This window comes from Nomascus leucogenys, chromosome 15 (assembly GCF_006542625.1).
Source record: "Nomascus leucogenys isolate Asia chromosome 15, Asia_NLE_v1, whole genome shotgun sequence".
NCBI classification, from domain to species: Eukaryota; Metazoa; Chordata; class Mammalia; order Primates; family Hylobatidae; genus Nomascus; species Nomascus leucogenys.
Window position 1 is genome coordinate 5,019,794 of NC_044395.1, and position 12,694 is coordinate 5,032,487.

General features: G+C 42.1%; 1 protein-coding gene across 2 annotated transcripts in view; it reads left to right on the plus strand.

Annotated features, from left to right (window-relative positions):
• Positions 1–12,694, plus strand: part of PRDM10 (PR/SET domain 10) — a 102,848-nt gene that overhangs the window by 64,246 nt on the left and 25,908 nt on the right. The window contains exons 9-13 of one of the 2 annotated variants that reach the window (XM_030794575.1): positions 1,602–1,719; positions 4,604–4,733; positions 5,566–5,808; positions 7,404–7,415; positions 11,645–11,992. In XM_030794575.1, the coding sequence (XP_030650435.1) occupies positions 1,602–1,719; positions 4,604–4,733; positions 5,566–5,808; positions 7,404–7,415; positions 11,645–11,992 (851 nt within the window). The remainder of the gene's footprint in view (positions 1–1,601; positions 1,720–4,603; positions 4,734–5,565; positions 5,809–7,403; positions 7,416–11,644; positions 11,993–12,694) is intronic. The other variant, XM_030794574.1, reaches the window with a different exon arrangement.

Below are 12,694 nucleotides of genomic sequence, written 5' to 3' on the forward strand. Positions count from 1 at the left end.
AGGCTCAGGGCAGTCAAGACACCCCTGACTTCAGACACCAGCTGGAGGCTCTGGAGCTCCCAAGCCCCAGACCAACTAGCTACAGGTTAGGAGGTTCCCAGGAGCTCCTCAGGTTTGATAATTCACAAGAGTGACACACAGAACTCGGAAAAGCACTATTTTTTTTTTTTTGGAAACGGATTCTTGCTCTGTTGCCCAGGCTGGAGTGCAGTGGCGTGATCTCCGCTCACTGCAAGCTCTGCCTCCCGGGTTCACACCATTCTCCTGCCTCAGCTTCCCGAGTAGCTGGGACTACAGGCGCCCGCCACCACGCCCGGCTAATTTTTTGTATTTTTAGTAGAGACGGGGTTTCACCGTGTTAGCCAGGATGGTCTCGATCTCCTGACTTCATGATCTGCCCGCCTTGGCCTCCCAAAGTGCTGAGATTATAGGCCTGAGCCACCATGCCCAGCCGAAAAAGCACTATTCTTAACAATGGCCATTTTGTTATAATCCTTTATATTTGTTATAATATGTAGATCTATATATCTAATATATAAAAATGTATGATTTTTATATATTAGGGCCAGCCAAATGAAGAGGTGCATATGGTCAGGTCTGGGAGGCCCCAAAATGTCCTCAGGGCATGCCACCCTCCTGGTGCATTGATGTATGATTCCCAGCCATAGAAGCTCACCCGAGCTCATCCAGCATTTTTATTGAGACGTCATTACATAGGCATGACTAATTCAATCACTGGCCAAGTGATCAAGCTTGACTGCCAACTCCGCCTTCTCCCCCTCCTTCCATGAGGTCAGGCTGATAACCCCTGGCTCAAAGCCCCACATTTCTAATTACATGGTTGAGCTTTCCTGCATGGCCTGTCCCTGCTCTGAAGCATCTCCTTAGAATAAATTTGGGTATGTTTGTGGGGTGGGACACCATGAATAACAAAGACACTCCTATTACTCAGGAAATTCCAGTGACTTAAAGGTTACCAACTAGGGACAAAGACCAGGCAGATTCTTTATTACATGATAAGATTGTTTCTAGTTTTTGGCTATTTTGAAGAGTGCTGCTGTGAGCATTCTTATATGTCTTTTAGTGAACATATGTGCACATTTCTGTTGGGTATGTATCTGGGAGTGGAGTCGCTGGGTCATGGAGTATGTCTATATTCAACTTAGGGGATGCTTCTGAACATTTTGCTAAAGTAATTATACTGCGCATTGACTTTTAAGTTATTTGTGCTAAAATACACCCTCAGATTATGAAACTTGGGTCTGAACCGCTAGGTTATCTGAATACGGATCTCTGTAACATCTTATGTGTTTTCGGTGTGGTGAAGTTGTGTGTGTGTTTTCAGGGCTGTGAGAGGGTGATGTGAGGGTATTTGTTCCTTTGATGTCTTGCATGGATGCATTAGAAAATAAGATCCTAAAAAGCAACTCTCTGCCAAATTTTAGCTTTTGCTTTGATAAAACAGTAATGCAAATAGCAGATACTGTATAGTGATGAACTCTTTGGGCTGCAGCAAGATAAGAATGGTGGGGATCGCAGGCATTTGAGTTTTATTGGTGTCTATTGATCATCAGCCTTTATGATTTCTCTCCTGTGACTAGTTCTTCGAGAGCAAGAGAAGAATTGGCCCTGCTATGAATGTAACCGCCGGTTTATAAGCTCGGAGCAGTTGCAGCAGCATCTTAATTCTCATGATGAGAAGCTAGATGTGTTTAGCAGGTATGTATGAGGGAGAAAGGCTCACAGACTGAGTTTATAAAGGTTCAGAATCATTTCTATATTGTCCACTAGCTAATGAGTGTCTCCGAGTGTCATGTATGGATAGGTAACCAGGTGGGCTCCTGAGGGAACCGTGCGTGTTACCTGTCATCTCCTTTTCCCTCTGCTCCTCATTTACAATTATCCATCTTTTCCAGCATAACCAGTACCCAGCAATGGGAGATCCTTTCACCTTAGGTAAAGCTCCCTTAATTGGAGATTCCGAAATAGGAATTTTTGAGATAGCACATACCTTTAAATTCATCTGCATCTCTGATTTTCCAACTTTTTTCAGCAGTACAATTACTTAATTAAACCAAGTCATATGTTTAATTCCACTATATAAAAAAGACAGATGAGGGGAGAATCATATAGGATGAAGTGGGCAGGGGCCAGATCAGGTAGGGCCTTATGGGAAATGGTAAGAAATTTAGATTTTATTCCAAGTGTGATGAGAAGTCTTTAGAGGGTTTTGGTCGGGGAGTATTGTGATGTTGATTGTATTATTTTTTTTTTTTTGAAAACCATTTTGGATAAAAATAACACCTGGAAAAAAATAATCACTAGATTATATTGGAGAAAGAGTGAAGACAAGGAGTGCTGTTAGCATCTGTCACAACAGTTTGGGGGAGGAGTGAGGGTGGTTTGGAGTAGGGTCGTGCCAGGGGGACAGAGGTAGGGTTGCCAGCTCTTCCAGGGTTTGGAAAGAGAGGAGATGTGTGAGATGGTAGTTGGGTAAGTGGGAAAGCGAATGTTCTAGGGAAATACCATACAATTGCCCACTACATTAAATGCCCAGTTGGGGTTCATGGTTATGAAATGGAAGTGAGCCCACTAGCATGGCTGTGCGTTGTTCTCCAGCTTCATTCAGCTGCAGGGATGCTGGTGCAGAGCAGGCAGGGAATTGAATTACACAGAGTTGTGGCTTTGCCAAGTGCTCATAACACACATTGAGAAAACAGAGCAGCCGTGGGATGGGAACTGAGAGCACGCACAAGGGAGTGGTTCCGGTGGATGACCATGGAGTGTATGCTGGGGAAGAAGGGGAGAGAACATCAAGGCAGTGATGCAGAGCTGCACAAAAGCACCAGAAGGATTGGATTGGAGATGCTCGCATGGCTGAAGGGTTGTTGAGCGCCGGGTACTAGAGGGAGTAAACTACAGAGCCAGGGTAGTGTCCGAGTGGGCAGTGCATGGGATTGGCACGAAGAGGCTTACAAGGATGACAGGGTCTAGAATGTGACCACAGGGGTAAATGTCTAAGGGGGAGTGGACACAGTGAGATTTGAGTCACTCCTGGGAATCTCCAAAACTCTGTTTGTGGCTCTATTGTAGCATTTTTTTATATTATATTGTGATTTTTGGTTTATATGCCAGCTCCCTCTTCTAGACTCCTGAGGGTAAAATCTGTTGCCTGTAATCTGATGTCCTTAGTGCCTAGCACAGCATGTGATACACAGTAGGTAATACGTTTGTTAGCCAACTGTTAAGAGAAACCTGGGACAACTAGGAAGATTTGAACTTTGACTAGATGTAATAATACTCAGCAACTCTCAGATATTTCTTAGGTGTGATAATGGTATTGTGGTCATATATATATACAGAGTCCTTATGATTCAGAGACATGCCAAGATATCTAGAGATGAAAAGATACCTGGGATTTGCTTCCAAATCATCTACTGGGTGTGTGTGGGGGCAAGTGGTGGGGATATAGATGGAAAATGTTGGCCATGGGTTGAAAAATGTTGGAACTGGGTTATGGGTACATTGGGCTCATCATGCTATTCTCTGCATTTACCTAGGTTCAGAATTTTCCAACGTGAAGGGTCTTTTAAAAGTTCTTGGAAAAAATATGTAGTATTTGTTAAATTATTAAATAAATGAGTGGAAGAAGAAAATTTGATCTGATTGACATCGTACACTTCCCACATACATATCTTCTAAAAGAAGCTTTCATAACCTACTTTTTAAAGCCTCTTTTATTAAGGAATTTGTGTTTGTTGGCAATTCATGCCAGGTGTGGTGGCTCATGCCTGTAATCCCAGCACTGTGGGAGGCCCAAGAGGGAGGATTGCTTGAGTTCCAGACCAGCCCAGGCAACATGGTGAAACCCCGTCTCTACAAAAAATTAAATAAAATTAGCTGGGCATGGTGCTACATGCCTGTAGTCCCAGCTACTTGGGACGCTGAGGTGGGAAGATCGTTTGAGCCCAAGCCCAGGTGGTTGAGGCTGCAGTGAGCCATGATTACATCACTGCACTCCAGCCTGGGTAGCAGAGCAAGATCTAGCCTCAAAAAAAAAAAAAAAAAAAATCCATTAAAGGGGATGCAAAATTTAATTGATGTGTACTAGGCATGTTATGAAACAATTGAATTAGAAATTTGTTCTGACCTTCCAGAAGCTTGTAGTAAAACAAGAAAGTTGTTTGAATTTGGCCACATTTCTTGGAAGGAATATGAGGCGAGGCCAGGGGAAAAAGAGAGAAATAATGGGAATCTTGTCTCAGATGACATCTCCTGGGAACACACTCAAAGGCTTAGCATGTTCTGTCCTGTCTGCCTTCCTCACATCATTTCAGAAGCAAAATATTGTCAGTGCTTTGAATTTTTATAGCTCTTTTCTTCAGAATAATTGAAGACATACCTTTAAGCTGTAATAGAGGGGAAGGATGAGACATTCAGAAAGTGTATATTAGTAAAACAGTTGTTTCCATTGGAGAAAATCTGGGAAAGTAATAAGGTGAGAGGAATCAAACTCTGGGGTTCGTAAGGATCATTTAGGTCGCTACTTGTTATGGAGTATTATGTAACCATGACGACTTGTAACCCAATCTCTTGTCCCCAGAACAAGAGGCAGAGGAAGGGGACGAGGCAAGAGGCGATTCGGTCCAGGTCGACGGCCAGGGCGTCCTCCAAAATTTATCCGCCTGGAAATCACCAGCGAAAATGGGGAAAAGAGTGACGATGGGACACAGGTATGGGGGGAAGGGAAGGAGCCCTCCTTAGATGCTTGTGTGGAGGACTCGCCAGATCCCTGACGAGACCTAAATACAAAGACCTCCCCAATGTTTGTAGACCTTTCCTATCAGACCTTGCTGCCTGTTAATTAAAGCATGATTGGAGAATGCCAGAAAAGAATGTATTTTCAAGTGTTACCTACAACAAAAACCCAACTTTGCTGCTCTAAAGATTTAAAATTGACCAGAGTTGGCCAAGCGCAGTGGCTCATGCCTGTAATCCCAGCACTTTGGGAGGCCGAGGTGGGCAAATCACGAGGTCAGGAGATCGAGACCAGCCTGGCTAACACGGTGAAACCCCCGTCTCTACTAAAAATAAAAAAAAAAAATTAGCTGGGCGTGGTGGTGGGCACCTGTAGTCCCAGCTACTCGGGAGGCTGAGGCAGGAGAACGGCGTGAACCCGGGAGGCGGAGCTTGCAGTGAGTCCAGATCGCACCGCTGCACTCCAGCCTGGGGACAGAGCGAGACTCCATCTCAAAAAAAATAAAAATAAAAATAAATAAATAAAATTGACCAGAGTTAGTAGAGGTGGACTTTGTTTAATTAGTTTAAACAATTAAAATTATTGATATTCCAGAAAAGTCAGATCACAGTCTTTTCCTTGTTAAGTGGTCTGGAACCTCTCCTGCTTTTGCCTTCTGTGCATAGTTACCTAATTAACTTTCCCAGAGGGAGAATATTTTTTCTGAGTATTATGAATCTAGTCATTCCGAAATAAGCAGCAATTCTAAATCTGAGCCGACAGTCCCTCCGGCACTGATCTCTATTCCTGATTATTGCAAATTTCAGGACTTGCTACATTTTCCCACAAAGGAGCAATTTGATGAGGCTGAACCAGCCACTCTGAATGGGCTGGATCAACCAGAACAGACCACTATCCCAATCCCTCAGCTGCCACAAGAAACCCAGTCTTCCCTGGAACATGAACCAGAAACTCACACCCTGCATCTGCAGCCGCATCATGAAGAGAGCGTGGTGCCCACCCAGAGCACGCTGACAGCCGACGACATGCGCAGAGCCAAGCGCATCCGAGTAAGTGGGGAAAGCCGGCGGCTCCTCGCACCAGCCGGTCACCTTCCTCCCACCACCAGCTCTCTGGTGGTTTTCCAGCCTATTCACCTTCCACTCTGAAATCTTGCATCTAGCCTGTCACATGCTCGATCCCCTTATTTTGAAAGAAAATATTCACTATTTCTCAGTGTCTCTGTGTCCCATGGCAGGCTGGCATGGCTGGTCCTAGATTCGACCAATTTAGTGATGACACAGAGGCCTAGAGGTTGGCAGCTCCTGGACTAGCTCTCTGCATCCCTCAATTCACAGATTGGAAGTGGAGAAATAAGTACATCTAGTTATAATAATCATTTATATTTTAAACCAGGCTAATTTGTGCCTAATCATAGCTCTCAAGTTGATTTTGGGTAACTAAATGTGCTTATCTACAGCTTCCCAGGGGAGAAGGGCAAATGTCATTACTCATCAGTGTAAAGAGACCTGTGTCCAAGTTGATATGGCAGGTACAGTTCACACACCTGGGGATAGCTTGAGCCAAAGCTGTCAGTTCGAGAGTTAGTCAGTGTCTGAGTCACGTGACCTGTGTCTTGGCCTCAGACCATGCGGCTGCAGGGCTTTCCTGACTTGCAGTTCAGATGTATTTTCTCTTATTATTTCACAAATAGCATTTGACTCTGAGTTAGGAACTGCAGGGGATTCGTGGGGAAAACAATATGGCTTTGTGGGATAAGTGTCTGTGCTGATAAAAACCAATGACTTAAAACCCATGTTTGTGGCAGCTGAGTGCATAAAGACTTACTGGTACTTTCCAGTAGATGAAAGAGACATTTTGTATAACTTCCCAGGCTTTACAATTTCTGCATGCATGATCGTTCAGCGTATGTTTCTTTTGGTCTTTTTATTTGCCTATAGGCTAGAAGGGACCTTGAAAAATAGTCTAGTCCATGCCTTCATGTAAAAACACATTTAAACATTTGTAGTCATATAATAGCTTTGAAGGGCTCTAAGAACTCTGAGGCTAAACAGCGTTTATGAGGGCCCTGTAATCGAAACATATAAAACTCTCAGCTCACTGTATATTATTTCACAAGAGTATATCAACATACAGAAATATAGGCCAGCAAGGAAAAAAAACTATGAATCAATATCATCCCATCCATCATTCTCCTTTAGTTCCGAATCTGCACTTCTTTCTCTTGCTCAATTACTATATTTTCTGCTTTGGCGATTCTGATTTTTTTTTACTAAGTCCAGAGAAATCCTTGCTAGATTTTTTTTTTTTTGGAAGGAAAAAAAACCCGAAGCCCACACATGCAGTGAAGTTGTGGATGCACAAACACACTCCAGCCGTAACTGTACTTGCATTTTTGAACGAGCAGGGTTACTGGTTTTGGTACAAGGTTCCTTGTGTCAAAGCAAAAGCCATATATATCTGGCTTTTGGAGGTCAGTCTTAGTTGAGCTATTTTTTTTTTTTTTCTCTCACACATTCTAAAAAGTAGGGCTATGTATTTTTTCATCTTTTCTATCCAGATTGGTAATGACCAACTGAAGGGAAGTCTTCCAATCCAATTGGTAATGTAACTATTTTTCTCTCCTCTAATGCTGCCTGCTCAGTTGGAGCTGCAGGTAGGTTTGTTTCCTGTGTTTCACATAACAGAATGTTACTTAAGTGTTTGCCTGACCTGCTATTCTTTGCAACCTGTACTTACTAAATCCTGGTGGAAACCACAGTTTGGTTGCTACAGTAAATGCAAATTAATGAATAACGATAATTTATTTGTAAATAGATCAAGGAATAAATTGTGGGCCGCAGGTTCCTCATATGCAAAATGAAGGGTAGGACTAAGTGATCTCCAAGGTCCCTTCCAGCGCTAAAACCATTGGAATGACTTATGCGATAGTGTTGAGTTCTAACTGTCTATTTGGCACTATGCTAGGTACACAATAGAATTTTCACTTGAGCTTGCAGTCTAAGTAGGAAATCGATACTAATGTAGGGGAGTTTACAGTTAGGTGTTAAATGTAAAAGTATAACTTGGAGGAGTGAAAGGTCGAAGTAAAATAGAGGAGTCAGGATAATTCTTGGATAAGGTGAGACTTAGACTAGCCCTTGAAAGGGAGGAGGAAGGTAGACTGTTTCAGAGAATGATAGCCATAGGATCAGAGGCCCAGACACAGGAGGTTCTTGCTGTGGTTTGGACAGTGCAGACATGAGACTGGCCCTAGCAGGGGTGCAGAGGAAGGATGGTGCAGAGTGAGCTGAGTTGGGCAGGGCTGGCCAACCAAAGGCTTTCAAAGTGGGCAGAAAATTGTCCAAAGGAAAGTTGTTTAAAAGACCCCAAAACTGCCAGGCACGGTGGCTCACGCCTATAATCTTGGCACTTTGGGAGGCTGAGGCAGGTGGATTGCTTGAGTCCAGGAGTTCGAGACCAACCTGGGCAATGTGGTGAAACCCTGTCTCTACTAAAAAAAAATACAAAAAATAGCTGGACATGGTGGCGTGCACCTGTAGTCTCAGCTACTTGGGAGGCTGAAATGAGAGAATCCTCTGAGTCTGGGAAGTCGAGGCTGCAGTGAGCTGTGATTGTGCCACTGCACTCCAGCCTGGGTGATGGAGTGAGACCCTGTCTCAAAAAAAAAGCCCCCAAAACCCCAAATCAACAAACATGATTGTTTGATTTCCTTTTTGTGTACATGACTGTTTGATTTCCTTTTTGTGTCAGGATTAAAATAATATGAAAATTGATCAATAATTTAGGTTCTTTTAGCTATTAATATCAACCTTTAGAAACATTTTAGTCAGGCGTGGTGGCATGTACTTATAAGTCCCAGCTACCCTGGAGGCTGAGGTGGGAGGATTGCTTGAGTCCAGGAGGTCGAGGCTGCAGTTAGCTATTATCATGCCACTGCACTCCAGCCTGGGCAATGGAGCAAGACCCCATCTCTAAAAAACAAACAAAAAAAACCCCTAAACTTTAGAAACATTTTATGATCTCTCTCTACAAATAATCTGTTGTCTCAGAATTCATTGCAATGTGAGTTGAATCCCAAATCACAGAATTTACCAACAATACAATTTTGGTATCCCTAGAGTAGCTGATATATGTGTATAGTGTGGTGGATTGCCTGACGAACTCAGGAAGCAGAAGAACTAGAGTGGATCTGTGTGCTCTCTCCGACATTTTTCATGATTTCTTCTAGAAATATGTACGGGTTGTGGCTCTGAGCTACAGAAGACACCTTAGAACAGAAATGGCCTGCAAGTGGGTCAAGGGGTGGGAACAGTTTCAGCATTTTTACGACCTTGTAATATGATGATCCCATTAGTATCATTAGATCAGAGAAATACAATCTAGTTCTTGAGTACAGACAATGTTCAGGGCTCCGTGGAAATTGAAAAGATGATAAGGTTTGTCAATAGAGCCAAGAAAGTGGAGCCAGGTGGTGGCTCAGTTTAAATCAAGTGTCTGAAGGTACTCACGCTAATCAGAAATGACAGAAGACTGATTAGCATAATGGACCAAAACAAAACTGAGTTCTGGATTTGGCACCCAAGGAGAAATGGCATCCTCAGCAGGACCACAGTCAATGTGCATTGTGTCTGTTCTTGGACACTTCAATGAACTTGGATAAAGGAAAAGATTCCTACATGGCAAAAGTGCTCTGAATCTTGCATCTTTGAACCTCAGAATAGTATCGGTTCATCGGCAATATTTCCGTAAAGTTTTGAAAGTAGACAAAATAGCAAAGCTTTTGTGTAAAATCAGTATCCAGACAGTTAAAAAGATGAGGTGGCAGCTGAACTGTGCACAGAAGTGAAAGCAAGCCCCGTGGCTGATTTGAGAAAAAACTATGCTTTTTTTTTTTTTTTTTTTTTTTTTTTTTGAGACAGAGTCTCACTGCAATCTCCACCTCCCAGGTTCAAGCGATTCTCCTGCCTCAGCCTCCCAAGTAGCTGGAATTACAGCCCTGGGCTTACAGGTGCCTGCTACCACGCCTAGCTAATTTTTGTATTTTTGGTGGAGACAGGGTTTTACTATGTTGGCCAGGCTGGTCTCAAACTCCTGACCTCAGGTGATCTGTCTGCCTTGGCCTCCCAAAATGCTGGGATTATAAGTGTGGGCCACAGTGCCCAGCTGAGAAAGACCTATTCTTAAAAATCTCTGCAGATGCTGTAGAAAAATCCTTGAAATCATTTTTTTGAGTTTCATATGAAATATATTTCACTGATTCTCAAACTACTCTTGAAGACTTCCTATAAGCTAAGCAACTTATTAAGGGATCTGGATACAAAGGAGAATAAAGTATGATTCATCCCCTGAAGCAGCCCCATCAGCTGAAGAAGACAACAGAATTGCTGTTTATCTACTCAAGATAAGTGAGTAGGTAGCAGCTTAAAAATCTTTCTCCTAGCCCTATTAGAGAAGCCCTGAGAGGGAAATCTCCTGTTAAATAGTAATCATGTCTAGAAATTTCACTAAACCAAAAATAATTATTTTGTTTTCCTCACATGATGATTTCACATTAAATGTAGTTTAAAAGTTGATGCTTACAAGTAATTTGAAGTTAAGAGTGTAAGCATTGTTATCACTGCACTTTCTTCATTACACAAATCGCACTAAGATCTCCATTAATCCTTCAATTGCTGTTCATTTATAGCTACATAGGCACAGCCATTCACAGACATACTTGAAAGATTCCCCCCCTTGTAGCAATCTAGAGCTTTCCCTCAGTGTTTTGAGGAACTTATGAATGAGTCTTCATTGTAAGCATAACTGAAAGATTGATTCTGCATTCTCTGTGTGAGATGATTTTGTCGATCTGCTCTCAGTAGAGCATGAGTAGTTTTTCCAGTAGTGGTGATGGGTTTGCACTGAGTGCCCATACTCTCCCACTTGGATTCCCTATAACAATTGCATGAATTTACAAGATGGCTAATCAACATTACAAGTGCAATCTGTGCCTGAAAACAAAGAGCAGAATTGCCTGGTCCAGGCAGGAACAGTGTGATAAGCTTAACGTTGTTAGCAAGGCATTCTAACCAGTAGAACTAACTAGCTATGCTGGGACCTTATCTTCTGTTTTCTAAGTAGACAGTGATGAAATGCATATATTCCATTTACGACGTGTGCTCATGTCTCATTCACATAAATCTGAATCCTTTCAAGAAATTCTCATGGCAAAAAATTTACTACCCTTTAAAGTGGTTTTTAGAACATTCTGAAGTTGTGCAATCTTCACCACTCTCTAATGCCAGAACACTTTCATCACCCCGAAAAGAAACCTGGTATCCATCACCCCCAAAAGAAACCTGGTATCCATTTCCTTCTCCACCCTGCCACTGGCAAGGACTACCCTTCAGTTCTTTTTATTGTCTTTTTTTTTTTTGCTAAACGTTTTAATCAAGCTTCAAATACTTTTTCTCATGGATTTCAACAAGTAACATTTGGCTGACTTGCTCCAGCCTGATTCCTGCATGTGTGACTTAGACCCTAAGTCTTTTCCTCCAAATTTTCCATTTTTATCCTGTTCCACTGTGGGATTTGTTTTATTACACAAGTCTTCTATTGGGAACACTTTTTTGTGTTACTTAAACCCTTTCAAAAGAAAACCCACATACATAGATGTAAAACAAAACACAAAAAAATTTCGTCTCTTCAAGATGAACTTTGAGGATGGCCTCATTTTCAATGTCTTCACCAGAAAAATCTCCTTTCAACTGTGTGTGTCCTAGAGTTGAACTTCTATGGGAAGTCTGTGATTGCAGAGATCATCCTCTCTTTCTCTGTAAAAGTGTGATCCAGTTGCATTCTTAATTTCATCACTAAACGATCACATTTGTGTATGTCTTTCAGAATGCAGCTCTTCAGCATCTGTTTATTCGGAAGTCCTTCCGGCCTTTTAAATGCTTGCAGTGTGGGAAGGCCTTCCGGGAAAAGGACAAACTGGACCAGCACTTACGCTTCCATGGGCGGGAGGGGAACTGCCCACTGACCTGTGATCTCTGTAACAAGGGCTTCATCAGCAGCGCATCCTTGGAGAGCCACATGAAGCTCCACTCAGACCAGAAGACTTACTCTTGCATTTTTTGCCCAGAATCCTTTGACCGCCTTGATTTGTTGAAAGATCATGTGGCCATTCATATCAATGATGGCTACTTCACCTGCCCAACTTGTAAGAAACGGTTCCCAGATTTTATCCAGGTGAGTGTCTACTACTGAGATTCCTGTCTGCTTCCTTCTTTTGGTAAAAGAAACTTCGATTTTTGGAAAACCGAGACTGCCTAGCACCTGCATTTTCATCCCTTCTTTAAACAGCTTTACAATTGAGAACAATATTTCTTCAATCAAACTACTTTTATACACAAAAGATTATTATGACCCTTAATTGTCCAGATCAGACATTGACATTAAAGTGTTTAAATTATATTACAAGTAATAAACACCCAGATCTATTATAATTTTTAAAAAGTCTTTCATAATCCATGTCGATATCTATTGCTTATCAAATATACAGAGCCTGTAGAAGACACACTGCCGTTTCTGAGAGGCTGGGAACATCTCCCTACCACTACTGTGGTTTCCTGCTTGCTTTAACCAAGGCCATACATTTTGGAAGGAAACAGAGAAAGTTGGTATATAATATACTTTCATATCAGGAACTGACTGCCTCCTCCCCTGTAGTGTATTCTTTGTTGTAGCAAAATGGGTGAAGATAAATTTCAGAATACTCATGATTTCATTTGGACTTTAAGTGATAAGATTTTCCTATGTCAGTGAATAACGAAACATTTTGTAAAAATACACTTTTTCAATTACCAAAGGAAAAGAAGACTAGGATTTAATTTTAGTTCTGCTAGTGTTGAGAGTCTTGGAAATTTTCTCACTTCACACGAACTAGTAGAA